This window comes from Geotrypetes seraphini, chromosome 10 (assembly GCF_902459505.1).
Source record: "Geotrypetes seraphini chromosome 10, aGeoSer1.1, whole genome shotgun sequence".
Lineage (NCBI taxonomy): Eukaryota > Metazoa > Chordata > Amphibia > Gymnophiona > Dermophiidae > Geotrypetes > Geotrypetes seraphini.
Genome location: NC_047093.1, coordinates 135,030,897 through 135,058,758, shown reverse-complemented (window position 1 = coordinate 135,058,758; position 27,862 = coordinate 135,030,897). Strand labels below are relative to the sequence as shown.

Below are 27,862 nucleotides of genomic sequence, written 5' to 3'. Positions count from 1 at the left end.
GCGCAGGCTTCCTGTCCGACAAGGCAGGCAGCAGGGGTTGGAGCTAGAGCGGGCTTGGGGGCAGGGATGGGCATAACTGGGCGGGCCTGGGGTCGGAGCTAGGGGGGGTCTGGATTTCCCTCTCACACCTTTTTATCTTTGGCGCGAGCAGCCACTGCGTCAGCTTCGGCGCTCTCTGAGGTCACTTCCTAGGCGCGGGTCCTGGAAGTGACGTCAGAGAGCGCCGAAGTTGACGTGAGCAGCTATTTCGTGGCTGCTCGCACCAAAGATAAAAAGGTACGGGGGAGGGGAAGGACGTGTGCATCAGGGGTGCAGAGAGCAGGAGGGGTGCGAGCACCCCAAGAAAGACTGTTCCCAGGGCGGACTGCCCCCCCACCCCCCCCCCCCGATCTCATCTATAGTCATTGTGGCTAGCCTGAAGAGCCTGACTGGGTTGAGAACCCCTGACTCTAGATTAACCAGTTTCACCCTTTTGTTTTTGTGATATCAAGTTATTACATTTATGAAGCCAGACAATTAATTACAGTAAAAGCAAAAAGGAGCAGAACTATGGATTAACCAATAGCACCGTTCCACCTTAAAAGATTAAAGCAACCCTCCCAGCATGCTTTTAGCGGTCGGAACTGAGCAGGCGCAGCGGTCGTTGCTTTCCCCGCACGCAAAGTAGGATCGCGGCTCTGCGTACGGGATGGGTGAAATTCGGAGCAGCTGTGCGCATGCTCGGTAGCGCCCTGCTGGCGTTCTGCGCACAGTCGGTTAGGCGTTTCCCAGCATGCCGTGCTCTCTGTCTCGGCTTTGAGCATGCGCGGTAGAACGCGGCCATGCGGCGCTGGATAGCTGGACATGGCTGGTGGCGGCGCGCGAGGGTGGCGGTTCCTTGAAGTGTTTTGCGCTTAAAAAGTCCAGTTTTTCGGGGGCTGCGGTTTAAATAACTAGTAGACAGCGCTCCCTTGTGCAGAAGAGAAAGGAATGCTAGAGCTTTAATCGGCAGAAAACCCTCAGGAAAAGCTAAGAGGAGGGAGCCCTAATTGCCAGGCCTGGACAGGAAAAGCCTCGAGATGAGCCGCCCATAGACTTACAAAGAAATGAAGAGTCTGGTCTCAGAAATGTTCAAGCAATCTGGGAAATAACAGCTCATTCTGCTTCCTGGCCCTGTTCCTTTGGGGCACAGACCTTTGCTATCCTTCCTGGTCCTGTGCCCGTCTCCATATTGCCACCATCACATTGAGTGGGGGAAAAAGGTTATAATTCATAAGGATTCTTAGAGCAAAGGAGAGCTGCAGAAAGACAAGCCACGCAGGAGCATTATGTACACTCTGATGTTTATGCAGGAGTACGAACAGGTAAGGAAGCGTGCTGGGTAAATGCTACACTGTGTATGGAGAGTGGGGGGGTGGAAGGGGTGCTTGTCCTAAATGTCCTAGGGGAAAACACCCTCCAAGGATTCAAGACAAGTTCCTACTGAACAAGGACGTACGCTGGTAGGGCTAGTCTCAGGGCGGTGGTCTTTGACCGAAAGGGCCGCCGCGCGAGTGGACTGCTGGGCACGATGGACCATTGGTCTGACCCAGCAGCGGCAACTCTTATGCTATGACATGCGACACAGCTTTCAGCACCAGTGTTGTGGGGAGTGGATGAGTTACTTCACTTATCCTGCACATAATCCCCTTTAGTTTTAGAAAGTTGCATGTCCAGATTTCTGACCTGCACAGATTTGTAAGTACAATTGCATGCATGACAATAAATTAATTAGGTGCTAATTGTAGGATTCACACATAACTACCCTTAGTGTTCTAATCTAATCTTGAATTTCTGGGTCACACTATGTCCAAATAGGTTCAAGATGAGTTACAATTTGAAATTATGGGTATACAAGTAGGTACCTTATATACTACTACTATTTATAATTTCTATAGCGCTGAAAGGCATACCCAGTGCTGTACATTTAGGAAAGTAGGAATTCTATATGTTATATTCTCAAATTCCAGAGCTGTAACTCCAAGAGGGGTATGAGCCATGGGTAACAGGTATTTCAGGCACATAGGAGAATAGAAACATGATGGCAGATAAAGGCCAAATGGCCCATCTAGTCTGCACATATCTTTCTCTCTCTGAGAGATCCCACGTGCCTATCCCAGGCCCTCTTGAATTCAGACACAGTCTCTGTCTCCACCACCACTTCTGGGAGACTTTTCCATGCATCTACCACCCTTTCTGTAAAAAGTATTTCTTTAGATTACTCCAGAGCCTATCGCCTCTTAACTTCATCCTATGCCCTATTGCAGAGTTTCCTTTCAAATGAAAGAGACTTGACTCATGCGCATTTATATTATGTAGGTTTTAAAAAGTCTCTATCATATCTCCTCTCTCCCACCTTTCCTCCAAAGTATACAGATTGAGATCTTTAAGTCTGTCCCCATACGCCTTATGATGACCACACACCATTTTAGTAGGACCATCTTTTTTATATCTTTTTGAAGGTGCGGCCTCCAGAATTGTACACAATATTCTAAATGAGGTCTCACTAAAGTTTTATAAAGGAGCATCAATACTTCCTTTTTCCTACAAGCCATACCTCTCCCTATGCAACCTAGCATCCTTCTAGCTTTCGCTATCACCTTTTCAACCTGTTTGGCTACCTTAAGATTATCACATTCAATCACACCCAAGTCCCTTCTGTCGTGCACATAAGTTCTTCACCCCCTAAACTACCATTCTCTTGCTTTTTTGCAGCCCAAATACTCTTACATTTCTTAGCATTAAATTTTAGCATCCAAATTTCAGACCATTCTTCAAGCTTCGGCAGGTCTTTCTTCATGTTATTCATACCATCCGGCGTGTCTACTCTGTTGCAGATTTTGGTATCATCCACAAAGAGGCAAATCTTACCCGCCAACCCTTCAGCAATATCGTTTATAAAAATATTAAAAAGAACATGCCCAAGAACAGAACCTTGAGGCACACCACTGGTAACATCCCTTTCCTCAGAGTGATCTCCATTGATCACTACCCTCTGTCGCCTTCCACCCAACCAGTTCTTGACCTAGCCCGTCACTTTGGAACCCATCCCGAGGGCACTCAGTTTATTTATTAGACGTCTGTGTGGAACACTGTCAAAGGCTTTGCTAAAATCTAAATACACCACATCTAGCACACATCCTCTGTCCAATTCTCTGGTCACCCAGTCAAAGAAATTGATCATCCTCTATCCAATTCTGTGGTCACCCAGTCAAAGTAATTGTTCAGAGCTTGTGGGGACGGGGATAGAAAGATTCCATGGGGATGGGGACAGATTTGTCCTCATGTCATTCTCTACCATCTGTACTGATGGTTCTGCCCATCTGTATGCTTTTCTGTAAAAATATAAAACCCCATTTGTTCCAGAAATGTTTGTCGATTGTCGTTATTAACATAGTTTGATAAGTCTAAATTAATATAAACCACATTGGGACTTTTTAGAGAGCTAGCAGTCTAAAAGTACCTGGATTAGATTAGATATTGCACATAACCTTATGAAGACACCCATAGGTTCCATCTCCAGTATTACCCCACTTGGGAGACCCTTTTTTACTCCGACTTCTACACCATAGGCCTCTTGGAGGACGACCTGAGAATCCTGTCTTGCTTTCCAGATCTCAGTCACCTTCAGAGATGTGGTGGCATCTTTCTCGGAGGAAGAGTGGAAAGTGTTGGAAGATTGGCAGAAGGAGCTGTATGGGAACGTCATGAAGGAGATCCATGGAACCCTCATCTCTCTGGGTAAGGAACTCTGTAGTCACATTTCTAATGATTGTAATCATACTCTGAAAACATCACTGCCTTTCTATTCACTTTTTGATTTGATGAATTCTTATGATGATTTTTTTAGGGGTAATTTTATTTGCAAGTTTGGCTCAGTTTGATGTCAAGTTTTTGGCTTATGAAATTGGTCTTCTGATTCTATCCCCCCTCCCTTTTATAAAGCTGCATTAGGATTTTTATCACAGGCCGCAGCGGTAAAAGCTATGACTCTCTGGATCTGTAGTTTTGCTTTGACTATTGATGGTCACTACTGCTCTAGGGCAGCTGCCTAGTCTTGCCTAATGAGCAAACCTCATTGAAAACAGGATGAGCTCTCTTCTGATGAAGTAAGGAAGAAGATCAGACACAAATGTGGTGGGATTAACCAGAATCAAAGAAATGATCAACAAATTTTTGATCCCTCCCCCTCCAAATCCTATTCTTTCCTGGGATCTTTTTTACTAAATTGGTGATCTGAAACACAGAAAGTGGGATTAAAATGAGGAGACAAAAATGATCAGAGAAGTATGAAGCAAATTTCTTTTCCCTTATCATCCTGCAAGACCATTCCATACCAGTGAGTTGTGTCTCTTCCCAACCATGAGATGGAGGTAGACCCCATTGCACCCCCACAAAGTTCAGAATAAAAACGTACATACCTGCCTTCGGAACATCAGTACTTGTCATAGGAAAGCATAGTAGAGCTGCACAGAGGTAACTTAAGTAGTTTGGGGGGTGAACCATAAAGAGGAGGATCCAGGCCCATAAGCCGCTCTAACCACACTACCAGTGTTCTCCCCAGAAATTTTTCCAGCCGGGTGGCATGAAAAAGTAGCCGGGTGGGGCGGAATAGGGAAATTTGGTGGTGGGGAAAATTAATCCCCTCTTTTACTAAGGTGCGCTAACATTTTTAGCATGTGCAAACTTCTGCGCCACGCGGGAAAACTAACACCAGCTCAATGCTGGCATTAGCGTCTAGCGCGCGTGGTAATTCTGTGCGCACTAAGCACACGCTGAAACAATTTTCGCAACTTAGTAAAAGGAGCCCTAAAGGTGTACTATTTTTATTAGTTAATTATTATTTTCCAATGCTCAATATGACTTCATTTTTTAAGGTTTGACACTTGTGCCAGAATATTTTTACTAAATTTAAGAAGCATCCAATGCTAGAAGGGAATAATTAGATATTTGCCGTCTTTCAAATGGTATAGAGGTTTTAAAAAGGGAAAGGCGTTAATGAAGTCATTAGGTTCAGTATAGCCATTTATTTCTGCATGAATTTAAACAACTAAAAAAAAAGATAAAATATAGCTCATCCAGTCATACAAGAATGGCTCTACAGCAGGGGTGCTCACACTTTTTGGGCTTGTGAGCTACTTTTAAAATGACCAAGTGAAAATGATTTACCAACAATAAAATTTTAAAAAACACAAAGCACACTACGCAGAGAAAATGTTAATTATCATTTATATTCCACGGGTTTTCAAAGAGGTCAAGGCAGATGACTTTATGCAATGTCACCTGAAGAACAACTATACAAAAATAGATAAATATACCCCCTCCCTTTTTACTAAACCACAATAGCAGTTTTTAGCGCAGGGAGATGCGCTGAATGCCCTGCACTGCTCTCGATGCTGATAGGCTCCCTGCGCTAAAAAACGCTATTGCAGTTTAGTAAAAAGGGGGCAATAGTGCAAAATATAGACAGCAGATATAAATTCTAAAAACGGACACATTTTGATCACTAAATTGAAAATAAAATCATTTTTCCTACCTTTTTGTCTGGTGATTTCATGAGTCTCTGGTTGCACTTCCTTCTTCTGACTGTAAATCCAATATTTCTTTCTTTCTGCCACTTCCCTTTCCTTTCTGTCTCTCTTTCTTTCTCTCTCCCCCTGACTGCCTGTTTCTCTCTCCCCCTGCCCCTCTTTATTTCTGCCTTTCTTTCTCTATCTCCCCTTGCCTGTCTTTCTTTCTCTCTCCCCCTGACCCCCAAGCCATCGTGCCAATTTCTCCACTTCCTCGATTCTTTCCCTACCCCCTAAGCCACCATGCCGATTTCTCCCTGCTGCTTCTCTGAGCTAGGCCAGGCATGTACAAGTGCCGGACTCACAAGACTTCACATCTGACGACAATTCTAATGTCGGAGAGGAAGTTCCAGGCCAGCCAGGCAGCGATTGGCTGGCCCAGAACTACCTCTCCGACATTAGAATTGTCGTCGGAGGTGATGTCTTGTGAGTCTGGCACTTGTATGCGCCTGGCCTGGCTCGGGGAGGCAGGAAGAAAAAGATTGCAAAGGCAACGCAATCGACTCACATTGCCTTTGCGATCTACTGGTCGATCGCGGTCGACCATTTGGGCACCCCTGCTATTATGGTATCCTGTCCTGACCTGAGGAAAAGGGTTTAGTCCCCAAAAAACTGCCTTATTTCAATTTCCTATTTATAAACTTTAATATAGTTACAATACTACTTGATTCTAAGTAAAGCAACACAAAATTTTTTTCTTTACCTTTTGTTGTTTCTGCTTTAATCATCTTCTCTTCGCTCTCTTCTTTCTATTCAGCATTTGTCTTCACTCCCTTCCATGCAACATCTGTCCTCTCTTTGTCCCTTCCACCCAGCCTCTGCCCTCTCTCTCTACCCCTTCCATCTACTGTCCACCCTCTCTCAGCCCCTTGCATCCACTGTCCACCCTCTCTGCCCTTTCCATCCAGTGTCCGCCCTTTCTCTGTTCCATATGGCATCTTCCCTCTTTCTATGTCCTTCAATAAACTATATCCTGTGCCCTTTCTCTCCTTTGTACCTGATTCATTTCAGCTTCACCTCCCCCCCTCCCCTATGCTCTGGCATCTCTCTCTCTCTTCTCCTTTCCTTCCTTCCGTCCTTCCCACTCCACCCCATGATCTGGCATCTCTATCTCCTTCCCTTCTCTCCCCCCAAGCCCTGGCATCTTCCTCCTCTCCCTCCCCCCATATGCGCTGACATCCCTCCCCCCTCCATGGTCTGGTAGCTTCTTTCCCTCCCTTCCATAGTCTTGGTGTCTTTTGCCTCTCCTCTCCCTTCCCTGGTCTTCCTTCTCTCCTCTCTCTCCCCAGTTGGTTGCTGTTGCAGCAGCACTTCTCATCTCCCCTCCCCAATTGGGTCTGCTGTAGTAGCACTTCTCATCCCCCCTCCCCAATTGGGTGCTGCTGCAGCACTTTTCTTCCCCTCCCCTCCCCAATTGGGTGCAGCAGCAACATTTCTCTTCCCTTTCCTCCCAAAATGGGTGCAGCAGCAGAATATTTCTCTTCCCCCTCCCCTCTTCTATTCGGTGCAGCAGCGGCATTTCTCTTCCCAACCCTTCCAGCTCACAAACCCGTCGGTAGAGTCGCTAGGGAAGTTGTAAGCTTCCCTCCATCGCTGACCTATCTTTCATAGATCAGCGACAGAGGGAAGCTTACAACTTGCTGCTTTTACTTGCTTCGGGCCTTCCTCGTTGCCGGGTCCTGCCTACTTTCTGTTTCCGCGAAGGCAGGACCCGGCAGCGAGGAAGGTCCGAAGCAAGTAAAAGCAGTACGTTGTAAGCTTCCCTCTAGGGCTCTATCGTGTGCGTGCCGGCTACCCTTCTCTTCTCTCCGAAACTGGAAGTTGCATCCCGTGGGGGGGAGGGAAGAGAAGGGAAGCCGGCACGGACACGTTAGAGCCCCGGATGGAAGCTTACAACTTACTGCTTTTACTTGCTTCAGACCTTCCTTGCTGCCTTGTCCTGCCTTCGCGGAAACAGAAAGTAGGCAGAACCCAGCAACGAGGAAGGCCCAAAGCAAGTAAAAGCATGCTGGCAAAAAAAAAAAAAGGCAGGCGTCCAACAAAATTTTTGGCGGAGAGTCAGCCTGGAAAGGCGCATTGGTGGCAGCAGAAGGATTCGCCGGGCGGTCATCTAAATTAGCTGGGCGGTGCGCCCGGCTAAAAGGCCCTGGGGAGAACACGGACTACATTCATGGTGGAAAATGTGAGCCCACCAAAAAAAAAAACCAAACCCTACTCTACTGCCATATAGGTGACACTTGCAGCCATTAGGGCTATTAGGGTCGTAGACAGGTGGGTATAGTAGGTTTTGGGGGGTTCACCATGACCTACAAGGGAGTTATGAGAAGTTGGTGCCCTTCCGCTTTGTTGCCATGTATGGGGTGGCCAGTCCATCACAAGGCTGACCCCTCTCACGTCCAAAAGGTCTTATTCTGGACTTTTGGGACTTGGATGAATTTTGGGTCAAGAATATGGTATAAAGATAGATGTAATGGTGATAAAACGCTTGGACGTCCAGATAGATAATTTTAAAAAAAAAATATTTTAGACATACTTTTTGAGAATGGACATTTTGCCACTGCCGACTTTGGGCAACTAGCGCCCTACATTCAAATCCGACTTAGACGTTTCTTTTTATTATGCCCTTCTATGTCACTGGAACAGTTCAGAATTTCGATCTCTCTGCTGGTTGGGAGGAGATACAGCCTACTGGTATGGACAGGTGTAGCAGGATTCAAGGACAGGAAATGAACAGGTATGAATAAACTCTTCCATTCAAATATGTCAGAACTTTTTTCTATTCATCTACAAGAGCCAGATGAGAAAAACACCCAAATTTGTGCAAAACGATTTTTTTTCTTCTTGAAACAATGTGAACATGAACTTGTACTGTCATCCCACATGAGGATTTCTATAAGTGGACAATGCAATATGCTCTTTTGGATCAAGTTCGGCTATTTTCTCGGTGACATAGCTAATTTCTCAATCAAGTTACTCAGTCTAATAAAGCACTTGTAGAGAGATCTGTCTACTTCAACTGCTCACTACTTCTTTGGCTAATACTGTCGGCTCCGGGCGGCTTTCCCGCAGAGGAGAGAATCCTGCATTCACCGTGGGCCTCATCTGGGGCAGCCTCCTTGGAGCGGCTGGGGCACGGGCAGTGTGTCTGGGAGGGAATGCATGGATGGGAGAACATCGCAGGGGAGGAGACATAGGCATCCTGGGACTGTCTGCCAAGTCTCTTCCCTGAAGAAGCCCTTTCTGGAAACGTCAATCGCTCCTCCTAAACTTACTTGCTCCACTTCATCACTGACGCTGAAACCGTGGATTGAAGACAAAGTTTTATTTTATTTTTCTTTCCAGCTTATGATTTATCTTTAATCTTATCTATTGTTTTGCCTTTTGTCTTTGTTTTGTTCTATTTCTATCATTTAAATTTCTCCAGAATTCTACTGTTCAACGGCTCCCCCTTCTGCTTCTATTCCTTTCTCTCCTCTCTTCTACCTTCCAAAGTATTTAGATCAATGCTGTCTTGTTAAAATGTTTATTTTATTTTTATTTTTCCTCTAACTCTACTTTTCACTTCTCTATTACCCTCCAGGTACTTTAGTTAGATTGTGAGCCTTCGGGACAGTAAGGGAATTTTTCAAGTACCTTTCTTATTTCTAATCTTAATGTATATTTTCTGTAAACCGCTTAGAACCTAACGGATGTAGCGGTATATAAGAAATAAATTACATTACATTACATTACTGGTTGTTCCTAGGTTCTTCTCTGCCCTCTACAAGCTGCCGAAGAACACAGCATTTGAATTGTTTCAAGTTTATATAGTCTTGATATATCGCTTTTAATACCAAAGCGGTTTATAGTTGCAAAAAAGTTTAAATAAATTGAAATATTAAAAAATGGGAAACAATAGACAAGTTACATGGTCATTATAGACGAAACATGCAACAGAAGGGTGGGATATATTGCGTTAAAATAAAACGAGAGGGAAGCGGGAAGAACAACAGGGAAACTGGGAGAGTGTGGCGCAGTAGTTAAAGCTACAGCCTCAGCACCCTGAGATTGTGGGTTCAAACCCATGCTGCTCCTTGTGACCCTGGGCAAGTCACTTAAGCCCCCCATTGCCCCAGGTACATTAGATAGATTGTGAGCCTGCCAGGACAGATATAGAAAAGTGTTTGAGTACCTGAATAAATTCATGTAAACCATTCTGAGCTCCCCTGGGAGAACGGTATAGAAAATTGAATAAATAAATAAATCTGATGTCTAGCAATCATCTGAGTCTCGAGAACAAGTAGTCCTAGGGATAGATCTCAAAGGCATCTAAAGAGAGGGGATTTGAGGCTAGATTTAAAATGGTTGAGGTTGGTTTTCCGTCTTATGGCCAAAGGGAGGGCATTTCACAGTGTGAGGGCAACTGTGTCATCAAATAACTGACAAACAGAAGAGACCGTTAGAAGATACTATTGGGAAGAACGAAGTGACCGCAGAGATTCATATGGAATCGATTGTCTGTAAATGAGGGGATGTGATTAGACTAAACTTTGTATGCAAGAAGAAGAATTTTGAATGTAAGTCTATGGGAGATAGGTAACCAGTGAGCTTTTTTCAGGCTATGGTACTTTGCACATTTTCACACACATAAACTAGAAGAGTCCTGGGATGTTATTAGATCCAGCTTGGGACGTCCATATATATTGAGGAGCGTTACAATAGGCATGGAATCTGAAGAGTTAATTCCACCGTTTACCTAAGTTTACTATTTGCCTGCCAAAGTCTTGGATCAACAGGGAACAGACCAAGTTCAGCAAGAAGTTCAATTAGATATTACCACAATTTTGGAAACTTCAATTAAAGAACTGGTGAAACTTTCAACCCTTTTGGTAACTGTGGCATTAATGCCGGACAGAAATTGGATAATGAAATTATTCTTTAGAAATAGAAGTAAAGAGTTTCTATGCCTGAGGGTACAGATTTTTCCTGACGTTTCCAAAGAGACTCAGAAACGAAGGAGTCAGTTCCTATTACTAAAGACACAGAAGAACCTAGCATATATACTTAAGGTGTGATTAAGTTTGATAGATGTACTTTTTTCCAGGATGTGCTGTATAGCTTTCTTTTTGGTTCTTACTCTGATTTCTCTCTAGAGGAGAGAATGGATGGGGTGATATGATACAGACATTTAAATACTAGAAAGGTAATATTTTCCAGAGAAGGGAAATTGGTAAAACTAGAGGACATACATTGAGGTTGAGGGGTGGTAGACTTAAGAGTAATGTTAGGAAATTCCTTTTCACGGAGAGGGTGGTGGATGCCTGGAATGCCCCACTGAGGAAGGTGGTGGAGAGGAAAACGGAGACGGAAGTCAAAAAAAGCATTGGATGAACACAGAGGATCTCTAATTAGAATATAAATGGGCAGACTTTCGCGGTTTGGATAGGCTGGAGCGAGCTTCAACGGCAACTCTAGTAGTTGGACCTAAGAACAATACCGGGTGGATTTCTAAGGTCTATGGCACGGAAGAAACTAAGAAAAAATATGATTTAATCATGGCATTGTAAGTCATGTACAGCCTGGATGGACAGTTCGTCTTTATCTGCTGTCATTTACTATGTTAGTTCATCTTTTTCACTTTTTCTTTGATTTTTATGCATATACAAGTGTTTGTGAGTCATTTAGATGTTTGTGATGATGGGCAGTATATTGGACTTTGTATAAACTCTGAGCTTAGGTCACTGTGGCAGATTCCAAGTCCAAATCTGTCTTGTCCCACACAGGGTATGCAATTGCCAATCCCAGTGTTTTATTCCGGATCAAGCGGAAGGATGAGCCAAATGAATGGGACTCCCAGAATTCAGATGGAAAAGATGGCATTGGTGTTTCCTCCGTGGGTAAGCAGGACATAGAATATAGTCAGAAAAACAGATAAATCACTTATAACATATGTAGGTAATAAAATAGAACGAACATAGTCTGAAAAATAGACGTCGCTATTAAAACTACTACTATCTTATTCAGTTGTGTCTGACCCTGTAAGCCAATCCTCGTCAAGCTTCCCTGTTTTTCACGGCTTCTTTCAATTGCTTGATGTTCATTCCCATTAAAGCACACACATAATTAAAAAAAAAAAAGTTCTTAATTTTCTATTATATTTTTATCAATACTTTTAAAATTTCTTACCCTCCGTTTGTATTTTCCTTTTATGTATCCTTTACTATACTTATTGTAGTTCTCCCTGCTTCCCTTATGTATTCGTACGTCATGTCCGTTTGTGTTGGTTTTAGTTAATAATTAAGACCCTGTTTTAATTGTAAATTGCTCTGAATTCATGATATTGCGATACATCAAAATTTTAATGAAACTTGAACTCCAATCATCCAGATTTGCCATTCCCATTGGGAATTTAGTCGTGTGTTTATTCCGTCCACAGTGTTCAGACATTACGTACCTTGGAAACAATCCTTACTGCTGTGCGTTTGATTTCTTGTTTCTTATTCGTTGCAGACTTTCTCTCGATAAAACCTGACATTCTGCTCAGGATAAAGGAAGAGGAGGAGGAGGAGGAGGAGGAAGAAGATGTGGAGGCTTTCTGCTGGGATGCTCAGGAAGTGGAGGGAACTGACGACGATGCTAACTTGGGTAAGCCAGAAACACAGGACAGCAGAGCAGTGAGCTTCAGAAGCTGTCACTACACAGTTGGAGCCTATTTGTGCTGTAATTTCTAAATAATACTGGAAGTGGCGGGGAGAAAATCACAGATGTCTAGATAAATGACCCTTCATTCAGGGTTGGCCCAAAAGGTTATGACACCCAGGACCTACTCCTCTTTTTGGTCCCATAGACCCAGGTACATTTTTTTTTTCCCAGTGCGCCCCCCCCCCCCTTAGGCCAGTTCACTCCTCCCTCCTCTGATGCTACTGCCCAGTCCCAAAAGGATGCGGTTTTATAGGTTAGCTGCTGCGAGGAGGGAGGTCCAGTGTCAATTTCCAGCAGCTACGCCAGGAAGGAGGAGGGACTTCCTCCTCTGGCGCTGAGGTTGACGCTAATGCTGGCCCGCCCCCCCCTCCTCAAGGCAGATGGCCTATGAAGCTGCATCCTATTGGGACCGGGCAGCAGCGTTGGAGGAGGGAGAGTATGATTTTGTAAGATCATAATAACCTTATTGGGTCAGACCAGTGGTCCATCTAGCCAAGTAGCCCATCTTCAAGGTGGCCAATCCAGGTCACTAATACCAGGCCAAAACCCAAAAAGAAGCAACATTCCATGCTATCAATCCAGGGCAAGCAGTGGCATCCCTCATGTCTTTCTAAACAGACTATGGACTTTTCCTCCAGGAACTTGTCCAAACCTTTCTTAAAACCAGCTATGCTATCTGCTCTTACCACAACCTCTGGCAATGTATTCCAGATCTTAACTATTCTCTAAGTAAAAAAATGTTTCCTCCTATTGGTTTTAAAAGTATTTCCCTGTAACTTTGAGTGTCCCCTAGTCCTTGTAATTTTTGACTGAATAAAAAAAGCAATCCACTTGTACCCATTCTACACCACTCTGGATTTTGTAGATTTCAGTCACATCCCCCCCTCAGCCATCTATCTTCCAAACTGAAGAACCCTCACCTCTTTAGTCTTTCCTCATACTAGAGGAGTTCCATCCCCTTTATCATCTTGGCCACTATTCTTTGAACCTTTTCTAGTTCTGCTATATCTCTGTCAAAAAATTACAAAGACTAGGGGACATTCGATGAATTTACAGGGAAATAGTTTTAAAACCAATAGGAAGAAATATTTTTTCACTCAGAGAATAGTTAAGGTCTGGAACACATAGTCAGAGGATGTAATAAGTGTTAATGTAGCTGGTTTTAAGACAAGTTTGGACTCATTTTTATTTCAACAAGACCTCAATGCAGTAATGAGACTTTATTTTCACAATACTCAGACTCCATATAATGGGCAGCGGGTTTGGATCTGTCCTGACGCGACTTAAGAGACACAGAAATAAAGGAAAGCTTTTTTTTTTTTTTTTTTTAAATTGATTTTTTCATATATCAACAAGTGTTATAAATTTTCCATACAATTTATCTTAACAGTACACTTGATATTCCTATATTGTACTTTATATAAACCATATTTTATATTGTTCTTCTTATGAATTTACATAGTATATATATTGTAATGATTTTATCAATTATTATTTAATTATGAAACCTTTTCCCTCCCTTTATTACGTTAATTTCACACTAGACTATCATTTATTATGATAAAATATTTATAATGTATGATAAAAAGAATAAATTCCTTACCCCTTCCCTCCCTCCCTTCTTTAACCATTATCTTATTATGGGAAAAATTTTAAAATCAGTCATTACAAAAAAACTGTTAATGGTCCCCAAATCCTTTTGAACTTATCCATATATCCTTTTTGTGTTGCAAATGTACGCTCCATCTTATATATATGGCAAACTGAGTTCCACCAAAAATTATAGTTCAATCTGTCATAATTTTTCCAATTATGTGTAATTTGCTGTACTGCTACTCCAGTCAATATAAATAAAAGTTTATTGTTATTTGATGAAATTTGACTTTTAGCTCTCATTGCAGTACCAAACAAAATCGTATCATATGTCAAGGCTACCGGATTTTCTAACATCCTATTAATTTGAGGCCAAATTGATTTCCAAAATATAAATATGAATGGACAATAGAATAAAAGATGATCTAATGTCCCTGCTTCTAGATGACAATGCCAGCATCTATTAGACTTAGAGCTATCAATTCTATGTAAATGTGTAGGGGTCCATAAAGCTCTATGTAAAATAAAAAACCAAGTTTGTCTCATAGAAGCTGACAATGTGCACCTTAACCTCCAAGACCAAAGTCGTGGCCATTGAGATGCATTAATCTGATGCTTAATCTCAATGTTCCAAATATCTCTAAGACCATTTTTTTTCTTTTTATGTACAAATCCAGATATCAATTTATACCACATTGCGGCCTGGTGACCCATGGAATCTATCTGAAAACATAAGAATTCCATACTATGATAGTTATTAAGGTTTTTTCCATTCAGAGAACCCTGTCTGAATGGCCTGCTTCAATTGCATCCATCTGAAATATTGTGATTTATTCAAACCAAATTTATTTTGCAATTGTGAAAACTCAAGCAGTTTACCTTTATTCATTACATCCTCTAAAACAGTGTTTTTCAACCTTTTTTGGGCAAAGGCACACTTGTTTCATGAAAAAAATCACGAGGCACACCACCATTAGAAAATGTTAAAAAATTTAACTCTGTGCCTATATTGACTATATATAAAGTAATTATCTTGAATAGGAATCAAATAAACACAAAGAAAGTATTTTATAATTACTTTATTATGAAATATTAAGTAAACAGAATAGTGAAAAATTATAAAATACTTTATTCAGTGCGAAACCTGGGCCTGTTTGGCTGAACACAAAGCTGATATTCTGGCTGGAATTGAAGAAAGACACACACGTAGCTCTTCGTCAACAGCCGTTCCCGTCACCGCCATCTCTTTCACTGCCCCGTCACCGCCACTGCCATCCCATTCACCGCCCCGTCACCGTCCCCGCTGCATCCATATAAGCCTTAGTACTGTAATATTTAGCTTATTCCTTTCTTATAAATCAAAGTTCCTGCTGCTGAACTAGAGAAAGAGATGTTCAGCTGGCAGGGCTTTGTTTATAAATTTTTATCAACACAACTAATATACTATTTTATCCTAAAGCAAAAAATAAATAAATATAATTTTTTTTTGTCTACCTTTGTTGTCTGGTTTCTGCTTTCCACATCTTCTCATTCAATTCCTTCCATCCACTGTGTGTCTTCTCTCTACGTCTTCCATTTGCTGTTACTGTGCCTCTCCCTTCACCCCCCCCCCCAATTGGTCTAGCACCCATCTTCTTCCCTCCGCTCCCCCATAGTCTGGCATCTGTCTTCTTCCCACTCTGTCTTCCACATTTCCCTTCGGGGTCTGTTCCTCTCCACCCTCCTTCAATGTCTGTCCTATTCCTTTCCACCACCACCCTTCCCTCCCTCCTTTACCATCTGTTCCTTTCTACTACCCTTCAGCTCCTCTCACGTGGCTTATCTATCTACCTTCCTCCCTCTTATTTTCATGGCACGTTACAATGTAATTTGTGCAAGCCACTGGAGCCTGCAAGCTCGGTCCCTGTCCCATCCCCACAAACCATCTCGCTTCTGTGCTCCTATTTTCTCCATTTCTAATATCTCCCCTATGTATCTGTCATTGCCCCCCCCTGTGTCCATATACCATCCCCATGGCATGTCCCTTTTATGTCTCTGTCCCTATGCCCCATGCACATAATTTCCCCTCTTTCTGTTACCTTCCTGTGTCCAGATTTCCCCTATCTTCCTCTTCCATACCAGTGTGTCTCTTCTTTTCAACCCCATCTAGCTTTTTTCCCTCTTTCTTCCCCCCCCCCCCCCTGCTTCTAGCATCTGGCTCACCTGCCTGTCCTTCCCTTTCTTTCCTGCTGTGGGTTTTTCTTTCCGTCTTCATCCCCTTGGCCCAGAATCCTTTTCCCTTTCACTCCCTCCTTCCAATTTGAGCTGGGAACACGAGCGATCGCACGGTCCCCGCAGCCACCACTTGCCTGCCCAATCGATCCTACTGTTTAGCCAGCTCTCTCCCTTCGCCTCACCTTAGTTTGTAGGTTTTGTTTTTCGGCGACATGCACTCTTTCCCAAAGAGCTGCGCACGCGCGGCTGCTCAGTGTTCAATCTTCTGCTCTGCTGCAACTTCCTGTTTCCGGTTGCGTCAGAGCAGAAGATCGAAACTGAACAGCAGCGGGGACCGGGGGAGTCTCATGGGAGCGCGTGCGGGACCCGGCCTGAGGCCCAATCAGTGTCTGCACCGTACGGCACACCAGGCAACATCTCGCGCCACACTAGTGTGCCGCGGAACAGCGGTTGAAAAACACTGCTCTAAAATACGAATTCCAGCAATCATCCAATGTGTCCAGATAATTTTAAAATCGCCAACTTTGATCTTTGGATTGAGCCATATTGTTTGAGTCGTTGATTTAGTTATTGGAATAGGAGTTAGATTACTTATATATCTTATAGTTTTCCAAGTATCGACAAATATTTTGTGATCCTTATATAACCTTGGCATTTGAATACTGATAACATGGCTCAGACGTAAAGGAAACATTAGTCTCCATTCTAACCAGAACCAATCTGGTATATGTTCAATGGGCTCTGGGAGGATCCAATACATACCCTGACGCATAATATAGGCTTGATGGTACCTATAAAAATTTGGAAAATTTACCCCTCCCTCCATAATTGGTCTTTGTAAAGATACTAGAGTAATTCTGGGGTTTTTTCCAAGCCAAATAAATTTTGTTAACATCTTATCCAATTTTTTATAAAAAGACCCCTGAAAAAAAATTGGTATCATTCCCATTTGGTAACAAACTACTGGTAAGATCATCATTTTTACAGTTTGCACTCTCCCCCACCAAGATATGCATAAAGGATTCCATTGCTCACACATTTCTGACACTTTTTGTAATAAATTTTTTTCATTAATTTTCATAGTCTCATCCACAGTTTTTGTAATCCAAATTCCTAAGTATTTTAATCCTTCTTCTTTCCAAATAAAAGAAAATGAGTCAAATAGACTTTTTGTACAATGTACATTGAGTGGAAGCATTTCTGATTTATTCCAGTTTATTTTATATCCTGAAAATTTTCCAAGTTTTTCAATCAATTCAAGCAAATTTGGAATGGTTGTTTCCGGATTTCTCAAATAAAGTAAAATATCATCCGCATATGCTGATAATTTATATTCTCTATCTGAATGTGGAATACCCTGTATCTCCTTTACCTGTTCTATAGCTAACAACAAGGGTTCCAAAACGATATCAAAAAGTAAAGGAGATAGTAGGCATCCTTGTCTAACCCCCCTCTGTAGAATAAATCTTTCTGAAAAGTTATTATTGATATATAATCTAGCAGCAGGGGAGCTATACAATGCTTTTATTATTTGTATAAATCCGGATCCTATACCAAACCATTCCATTGCCTGAAACATGAAGGACCATTCCACTCTATCAAAAGCTTTTTCAGCATCTAATGAAATAGAGAATGCTGGGTCATTAATGGATTTTGTCAAATACAACATGTGATGTGCCAATCTAGTATTATGAGATGAATGTCTTTGAGTAACGAAACCTGTTTGATGCATATCTATAATGAAAGGGAGAGCTTTAGCCAATCTTAATGCTAATGTCTTAGTTAAAATTTTTCCATCCACATTTATTAAAGATATAGGTCTATAATTTGAAACCAAAGTGGGATCTTTATTTGGCTTAGGTAAAACTATAGTTATTGATTCAGCCATAGTACCTGTAATACAACCTTTATTTAGTTGTGTCTGATACAATTTTAATAAATAGGGCATTATAATGTTTTGAAATGATTTATAAAACTCTACTGTATAACCATCTCCACCTGGAGCGGATCCAACCCTAAGGGATTTCAAAGCTGTATCTAACTCTTTTAAGGATATTGACTCTTCTAAACTTCATTTTATATGTTCAGGAATCTTTGGTCCCTCTATTAACTTTAAAAAATCTAAACCATCTTTTTCCTTTTTCGAATAAGGCTCAGAAGAATACAAATCTTTATAAAATTTTAAAAACTGTTTTATAATGGGATTAATTTGAGATAACATTTCACCATTCTCATTTTGAATAGCAATTATTTTTGTTTTTCTTTTTTTTGCTTTAAGATAATTTGCTAGCATTCTTCCCACCTTATTCGAATTTCCATAATACAAAGCTTGCTGTACAAATAAATCTTTTCTAATAATTTTTGAAGAAATTTCATTATATTTACCTTTAGCTTTTAAAAGTTCTTGTGTCAAATAATCCCATTTTTCAATTAATTTTGATTCTAGAGACTTAACCACTTTTTCCAATTCTATAAATTGCTTTTTTTCCCTTTTTATTTGCAAAGCTGAATAAGAAATAATTTGTCCTCTAATATATGCTTTAAAAGCATCCCACAGAGTCTCTATTGAAATTTCTTCTGTATCATTAATTTGAAAATAATCTTTCATTTTTTCCAAAAGATTATCACAAAAGTCAGTATCTGCAAGCAATGTATTATTTAATCTCCATATAGGTCTATTTCCATTCTGATCTATTATTTTAATTTCAATCCACACTCCAGCATGATCAGATAGTATAATTGGATCAATGACAGCCTGTGTGACTTGATGTACTAATTGATTAGAAACAAAAATGTAATCTATTCTAGAAAAAGAATTATGAACCTGTGAACAAAACGAAAATTCCCGACCATCAAAATGAAGAATACGCCAAATATCTTTTAAATCACAAGATTGTATCAAATTAACAAGGCCTAATGATTTTATAAATCTTCTCGGACTTTTATCTATCAGTGGATCCATGACAGCATTGAAATCCCCTGCTACTACTAGATTTGAAGTAGCAAGTGGAAGAATCAATTGTTGCAGGGTTTTAAAAAATTCATTTTGATTCGAATTAGGGGCATATATATTGAAGAGCGTCATGGTGGTATTTCCCATGCCCATTTCCACATATACCCACCTTCCAAGAGGATCAGCTGCCTTAAACTTAAATGAAGCAGAACATTTTTTATTTATTAGTATAGCAACACCAGCTTTTTTCCCTATTGCCGAAGAAAAATAACATTGTTTGACCCAATCACCTTTTAGTTTTATAGATTCAGTATTTGACAGATGGGTCTCTTGTATGTAGCATATATCAGCGTTCTGTCTTTTTAAAAATAATAATGCCTTTTTTCTTTTAATTGGATGATTGAGACCATTAACGTTTAAAGATATTATCTTAAGACCCATTATGTATTAATATAATTTGTAACATATCATCCCAATCTTCAAAATTCTTTATAAATTCCTTTTTCCCACATATAAGATAAATCAAAGAATTACCTATTTTATACAGACCCTTAAAATTTAATACCCCCCCACTTCCTCCCTTCCCACCCCATACATATACGAATACTTGGAAACGCAAAATTAGATCCGGTAACATCACTCCTTTCAAGCTAAAAAGAAAATACTTAAATTATCTCAAGCTCCATAATAGTAATATTATTATTAAAATTTAACAATTTATATCTCTACTTTCTTATTTATATGGTTACTTTCATCTATTCCAAGTTTATTATATTTAAGTTTAATTAAATGTATATTAAAATATTTTGAATTTATAAAATTCTTATCTAGTATAAGTTTACTAAAAATCATTAAGCAAACACTTTATCTTCCATACCTATAATCATTCTTCATATTAATTACTTTTCTATTCCATAATATCCATTCATTCAAAATTAGAAGGTAAAAATTATAATCAAATTAAAATCTATCATAACCCATTCTTTTCCCTATTTTAATCATTCAATTAAAATCTTTAGTGAGTTCTATTCATAAACTTTCCTCTATATCCTGTGGAGAACTGTGTCTTAAAGAGAATGGATTCAACATATTTCTGAGACCTAAAACCTATCTATCCTATAAATATATTATTCTTTCCTATGCAAGACATTTTATTTCATTCTACATACTATATCCTATGTTTAATATTTTTTCAGTTCGTGTAGTCCCTCTGGTACGAACGTCTCTTTTTTTTTTTTATAACTTCCTCTTCAAAGACCCTCTTCTTCCTCCGTAGACGTGATGATGTGAAACAAACCAATCCTCTTCACTTCCGGTGCAGTTCATTGGTTAGATGAAGATTTCCTGCCGATGCATACTCCTTCGCGTATTTTTCAGCAATGTCTTAGCGATCACCATATTTCGGGCATATTCGTGGCACTGAGGGAATATCTGGCAGGAAGACAGTTATTCTTTATTCTCCTCAGCCGATCAGAAAATCCGACGCCATCAATCAGTTCCCAGAGTCGTGCACTGTAACCGAGGGGAAGTCAACACTCGGCCCCCCTTCGTGTCACTCATTTATCTACGTCTTCACCGAGTCAAGTTCCATGCTCGTGACAGCGACCTTCTTTATTTTTGAAAGTAAGATGAAAAATTCTATACATTCGAAACAGTTGAATCAATCTGTTTTTTTTTTCCCAGAGTATATTTGCAGTAACGATTTAAAATAAAATATAAACAGAATTATTTGATATAAGTTCAATCTTAATAAACTTACTCAGTTCTTTATTTAAGAAGTCATTGGTTGTTCACATTGTTCTAGATATTCTGCTAATTTCTTGTGATCAGTGAAGTTTTGCGTTTTATTTCCCAAAGTTACTTTCATAATCGCTGGATAAAGAAGTCCGTATCTTGCCCCTAGTGCCCTTAATTGAGGTCTTAAATCCAGTAGTTGTTTTCTTTTGAAGGCAGTTTCTCTGGCAAAATCCGGTATAATGTGTATACGTGCATCTTGACACCGTAAATTTTTATTTTCCTTAGCCAGCTGACATATTTCAGCAACATGTTGGTATCTTAATAATTTAAATATTAAAGTTCTTGGACCTTTTTGTACTGCTGTTTTTTGTCCTGGTATTCTGTGAGCTCTTTCAATTTCAAGAGGCACTTTGGATTTCAGAGGCAGGATTTTTGGAAGGACTTGTTCAAGGAAGGTGATGGGATCATTTTTTTCCACTCCTTCAGGCATCCCTATAATTCTTAAATTATTTCTTTTTTCTCTATTTAAACAATCTTCCAAGTCTCTCTTTATTATTTCCATTTCTTTCCAGGCTTTTTTATTTTGCATAACTTCAGTATGTACCTCTTCCGATTTTTCTTCTAAGTGAGTTATTTTGTTATCAATTAGGTCCACTCTTTTTGTAAGTATGGCTACGTCGTCAATTGCCTTTTGAAGTTGTTTTTTGATTTCTAAAACGATATCTTTGATCTGTCTTATTTCTGCCATCATGTCTGGATCTCCTTCTGAAGGCAGCGGAACCTTTGAAGGTGTCCCTGGTTCAGGCTTTGATCTTTTATTACTGCTTGTTCCTGATCCTCCGGCTCCTGCATCGTTTTTATTTTGTTTACCCGATGCCATTTTCTTCTTATCCACCTTTTTTTTCAGCGAAAAATCGATTTTGGAGCTTTTAAATTTGAAATAATAGCTTGTCTGACTTGGAGCACTGCTATTACCCGACCATTTGCTTGCGTGTCCAAGCCACGCCCAAGGAAAGCTCTTTTTTTTTTTTAAATTCTTTATTCATTTTTAAACTTTCATCAAGTGTACAAAAATTCATAATAAACACTATTAATTAGACCACTTGAACATCTTATCATTGTATCCTATAAATATAAATGCAACCCTCCCTCTAATCCTATTATTCATTATAAGATCATAAACCCTACAATTGAAACCCTCCCCCCACCCAACACTAAGTGGCATATAATTAATAGAAAAATGGCATTTAATCATGACAAAAAGATGTTAATGGCTCTCATATTTTTATAAAATTTTTATACTTTCCACTCTGTACTGCCAATGATCTTTCCATTCTATATATGTAATATAACGAATTCCACCAGAAATTAAAATTAAGCCTACTGTGGTTTTTCCAGTTATTAGTAATATATTGGATGGCAACTCCAGTCATGATCAATAAAAGTTTATTATTACACGATGATATCTGACTCTCTTTTCTCATAGACATTCCAAATATCACAGTATCATAAGATAACGTTACATGGTTTTCCAATAAACAATTTATTTGATCCCAGATTGAATTCCAAAAGGCTAAGATATGGGGACAGTAATACAAAAGATGATCCAAAGTCCCTACATCCAGATTACAATGCCAGCATCTATTAGACAAGGAACTATTTAATTTTTGTAATCTAACTGGGGTCCAAAAAGCTCTATGTAACAGAAAAAAACAAGTTTGCCTCATAGACGCTGAGTACCTGATTGTAAAACTTCTTAGATAACCTTGATAGGCGGTATATAAAATCCTAATAATAAACTTGAATTGTACATCATATTCTCCAAGACCAAATTTGTGGCCATTGAGATGCTGAAATCTGATGCTTAATCTCAATGCTCCAGATATCCCTAAGACCATTTTGTGGCAGGAACCAAAGGACTTGGGAACAATTTTTTTGCTTTCATATCCCTGTAAATGCTTTATTCAATTTGCTGGGGTTAAATTTTTTGTATGCCCCTGCCTAGTTGAAAAGATTTCTAGATTTGAAGAAGATCTCTATTGGGTTGGGTTGTGGGGTTTTTGTTGTTTTTTTTGTTTTAGAATGCCTTTTCTTTGGTTTCGCTAAGCCTAACATATTGACGTTTCATTTTCTTTAATTTTAGCTACTTGGACTGGTCTCCCTCCCTATTGGGGTCTAAGAAGAATTATGTAATATTTACTTATGGATAGTTTGTGGATCATTATATGTATGTTTTCGCTTTTCCTAAAACAAGTGTTGTACTTGTAAAACTTTTCAATAAATGTTAAATTAAAATGAAGTTTTGGTCGGTTTCCAGGAGGAAAAATCCATAGTCGGTTAATGAGACAGACATGGGGAAAGCCGTTGCATGGAATGTTGCTACTCTTTGGGTTTTGGTCAGGTACTTGTGAGCTGGATTGGTCACCGTGAGAATGGACCATTGGTTTGACCCAGTAAGACTATCCTTTGAGGGAGAGCAAGGATTAATGTCTTTAACTTACCTTTCTTTTTCCCCAATTGTTACGTTTTGCTGTTAATGTTAATAAACTTCAGAGGCATTCTGTCTTAATCATAGCATTTTGTCCATCTTCAAGGGTATCCATATCGTAACTATAATGTTAAAAAATATTTTTCTGTTGACTCAAATGAAGTGATCTGCTCAGGCTTAAACTAATTGAACACTTAGGGGTGGAGGAGTTACAAGGGAGGGTCACGGAAGAAAGTACATCACGTCCATAAGAACACCAGGGTAGAGTAATTGGATGGTGGGCGGGGAGAAATGGGTGAGAAGGCCGGTTAAAAGGAAGGCAGGCCAACTACCCGAAGAAGTTTCACGTTTATTAGTTTCTTGATATACCGTCTATCAAATATATCTAAACAGTTTACAATAAAAATGCTTTATATAAATAAAAAATGGAAAGGATTTCATAAACCAGTGTATCGCAAACTGTGCCTCCTGAGATTTCAGATGTGCTGCGGTTCTCTTTCCTGCTGGCACTTCCCTCCCACCCCCCCATTGGCGTCTCAGGGCCTGTCTGGAGGGCCTTCGCGCATGCGTGCGACATCATCACAGCAATGTCTGCACACTTCCAGATACCTCAAGCCACACGGCCACTACGTTTAGTGTGCCGCGGGATGCTGTCATAAACAGTTCTTAAATAACTAACATGACACCAAGAGGATCTGGGGGAGGGGAGTACATCGTAACACAGAGATAAAAATTAAATAGGGAAGGAGAGGGGAAAGCCAGTAGGTTAGGGGGAAAAAGTTTAGCCTCGAAAGGGATGGTGATTCTCATGTATTGAATGCATTCTTGAATAGGAATGTTTTGAGTTTGGATTTAAATATTATCAGGGTGGCTGTTTATGCAATAAGGGAAAAGATGCAAAAATATGGTAGCGAGGGCGGGGTACATAGGGGAGGTGTGGAAAAATTAGGAGGGAGTCTATAGCTAATGATGGAGCTATCTATGACTATGTACTTTATGGTAACGGTGGTTAACTTCGGGTAGTTAACTTCGTTTTGAGAATTGTGTTAAGTTTGGCAAAATTCAATAAAGATGATTGAAACAAAAAAAAAACCCAAACCAAAACTAATTGAACGTTTATTTTATTCCTACAGAAGAAAAGCCATCCAATGAACAGAAGAAGGGGAAACATCTTGAGAAATGCATTGAAAAGCTGAAATTGCAAGAGACTTTGCCCAGAAAAGCTGCGGAAAACGTTTTTCAGGATCCTGACCAATCCCGCAGTTGCAGGAGGCAGCGCAAGGCGACGCTGTCTCAGAGAGTTTCTTCAGAGAAACAGGTAGGCCTGTCCAATGAGAGTAAGAGCAGTTCAGCTGTACGGGCAAGTCTGATCTTACAGGAGACCGTCCACTCAGCGGTGAAACAGGAGATGAGAGGGGAATTTGATGATGGCGTCGACAGAAAACACACTGAAGCTCCAAAGATCCCAAAAGCAAAACCCTATAAGTGTGATCAGTGTGAGAAGTGCTACATCAAAAGCTCCCATCTAAAGGTGCATCAGAGAAGCCACACGGGTGAGAAACCATACATCTGTGGTGTCTGTGGAAAGAGCTTCAGCCACCGGGAAACTATAGTTGTTCACCAGAGGTCTCACACGGGCGAGAGACCCTTCCAGTGCACGGAATGTGGGAAAAGTTTCTTAAAGAGTTCCCACCTGAAGGTCCATCTCCGGATCCATAATGGAGAGAAACCTTTTTCTTGTACCATGTGTCACCGGACCTTCAATCACAGGGGCGACCTGAACAAGCACCATAGAATGCACACTGGGGAGAGACCGTTTGAGTGTGCATTGTGTGGGAAGAGTTTCAGTCAGAAAGGCAACCTTTTGACCCACCTGGGGACCCACACGGAGGAGAGACTGTTTGCCTGTATGCAGTGTGAGAAACGGTTCAAGCAGAAATCGGAATTGGCCAAGCATCTGAAGATCCACTCGGGAGAGAAACCGTTCACCTGCAATGTCTGTCATAAGAGCTTTAATCGGAACCAGCACCTCCTGAGACACCAGAGAGTGCATGTGGGGAAATATGAAATAAAAGTGGAAGTGACTTAAAAACTACTTAGTGCTCCTCGAATGGGAACTGAGACTGAACCTGAAAGGATGTTGTCTTTGGTATAAAACGACTGTTATCTGCAAGGGCCTGCCTGGCAGGTCACCTGGAGTGTCCATCATATCCCAAAGAGGAGGAGAAGAGTAGCTTAGTGATCATCGCACCAGACTGACCACCATTGCTTCAACTACACATTTAGATTGTAAGCCCTCTGGGGCCAGGAAAATATCTAAATAAAACACCTTGAGTTACTACTGAAAAAAGGTGTGAGCTAAATCCAAATGAACAGATAGGAAAATCCATTCCAGGTTGCTCACTTTTCAGAAGATTATTCCAATAAATTGTGGTTAATGTAGCTGCTTTATAGAAACTTCTCCAAATCTTTTTTTTAAACTCGGCTAAGTTAGTAGTCTTGATCATATTTTGGGCACAGAACTGACACACTTTGATCCCTCTTCCACCACATGTTATGTGACCTTGATCGAAGTCTTTCTGCCTCCCTGTAGAGTCAGGTTGCCAGTTCCCAAGCCCAGAGGGTGCTGTGTTATATCAGAATTTAATCTCTGGTGATATGCAAACCTTAAGAGACTCCAGGCCATGCGCTAGCTGGTAGTGAAATGAATTTGGAGAGACTAACCTGGGCTGAATAGGGGAGAAGGGCTTTACACAGCTGAGGGAGGTGGTAGGAAAGAGTTGTGGTACCCTCTTAGAATCTCCTTTTTTTAATTAAAGAATCCACAGTCGAGAAGAATCTCACTGCCTTCCCACCACAAAAAAAAGATCTTTGGCAAATATTGAGTCAGTGGTTTTCGTACATGGTTATGTTTTTCTCCACTGCTTTTCAGTCCCTACTGACTTGTGAAAATGAGACTCCAGAATAAGTCTTTACATGGCCCTGCATTCCATCTGCATCCTCCAGAGGTCATCTCTGAAATCACATATTGACCAAGAACAAGACAAGTGTGTGGGAGTGTATTTGTGAATGCTCCAGCATAGAGAGCTGAATGGGGATTGCGGACATCCCATGCATTTCCTGCAGGGATGGAAGAAGTTGCCATGGGATTCCCGCAGGAGTGTAGATAAAATCTCTGGTGACTCCAGATTGAAAGGCATAGAGCAGGACAATTGGAGCACCGGAATGAAATTTTGAGCGTATGCAGTTGGAGTACCAGAATGAGGCTTGGAATGCTCAGAGGCGGCTGGAACACCAGACTGAGGCTTGGAACACTCATTGGTTGAATAGTGAATGGCATCCAAAAACCTGCAGAGGCTTTTAGGGTTGGGAGGAAACAGGGCTGCAAGCAAATAAATAATAGTGTTAATTCTTTCAGGTATGGGTGGGGATGGCATGGATCTTAGTGGGAATGGGAACTTATTGACCAAGTGTCTTTTTGTGGCTTTGGCATTTCAAAGCGATGGGCACTTGCCCAGGGTCACAAGGAGTAGCACCTGCATTTGATCTCGCACCCTCTGGCTGCAGAGGCAAACTAGTGAGCCACACCACACGTATGGGTAGAATTTCTGTCCCTATGCAACTTCTGTACTCCAGAGACCCAGCAGATGAAAGACGTCTGAGAACATGGAGGAGTATCTTTGTGGATTAGAGCAGCAGACTGAACTAGAGAGATGAAAGGGGTCACATCTGACACTCACTGTGGCCTTCAGCAAGCCAGTTAATCCTCCATTGTCTCAGGTATAAGCTTGGATTGTAAGCCCTCTGGGGACGGAAATACCTCCTGTGAAAGACATGAGCTAACTATTAACAAAAGCTTAGTGGAAGGATTGTGGCTGGGAACGCTTTCTACATTAAATGTGATTGTTTCTTCCTTAAATGTGATTGTATTGTTTCTTACAAGATCTATGCACGGTCTAAGGCAGTGGTCTTCAACTCAGCCCTTAGGGACCATCTGGCCAATTGCGTTTTAAGGATATCCACATTGACTATGCATGACAGTGCTGTCATGATAGCAAATCTCTCTTGCGCATAATCATTGTGCATATCCTCAAAACCTGACTGATCAAGTGGTCACTGAAACCAGTGCTCTAAGAGATCCACATGATTGGGATAGCTCTGATTATTTCTTTGAGATTCACTATATCCCTCCATTTATCTAGCAAAGGTTGTGAAGGAGAATCCTTATCCATTAGAGCAGTGGTTCCCAACCCTGTCCTGGAGGAACATCAGGCCAATTGGGTTTTCAGGCTAGCCCTAATGAATATGCATGAAGCAAATTTGCATGCCTATCACTTCCATCATATGCAAATCTCTCTCATGCATATTCATTAGGGCTAGCCTGAAAACCCGATTGGCCTGGTGTTCCTCCAGGACAGGGTTGGGAATCACTGCATTAGAGGTTGTGTTTGTAAAAGGTTGGGACTTGTCTACCACCTTTTTTTTTTTTTGTAGTTTTACAACCACACTCAAAAGCAGTTTACACGCAGGTACTTCAAGCATTTTCCTGGTGGGGCAGTGGAGGATTAAGTGATTTGGCCATATGGAACAGTTTGGGGTTTGAACCCA

General features: G+C 40.8%; 1 protein-coding gene across 1 annotated transcript; it reads left to right on the top strand.

Annotated features, from left to right (window-relative positions):
- The first annotated feature begins 645 nt into the window (after positions 1-645).
- Positions 646-27,173, top strand: LOC117368325 (zinc finger protein 501-like). Its single transcript, XM_033961875.1, has 5 exons — positions 646-1,343; positions 3,633-3,759; positions 11,351-11,464; positions 12,078-12,212; positions 24,388-27,173. Exons 1-5 carry the CDS (start codon positions 1,308-1,310, stop codon positions 25,341-25,343), a joined length of 1,368 nt encoding a protein of 455 aa, XP_033817766.1. The 5' UTR covers positions 646-1,307; the 3' UTR covers positions 25,344-27,173.
- Positions 27,174-27,862: the final 689 nt, after the last annotated feature.

Excerpts from the sequence above, each read along its gene's own strand:
- LOC117368325 (XM_033961875.1), top strand. The coding sequence starts at position 1,308 with ATGTACACTCTGATGTTTATGCAGGAGTACGAACAG. Across the intron at positions 3,760-11,350 it reads TGGAACCCTCATCTCTCTGG|GGTATGCAATTGCCAATCCC; the intron begins GTAAGGAACTCT and ends TGTCCCACACAG. Across the intron at positions 12,213-24,387 it reads TGACGACGATGCTAACTTGG|AAGAAAAGCCATCCAATGAA; the intron begins GTAAGCCAGAAA and ends TTATTCCTACAG.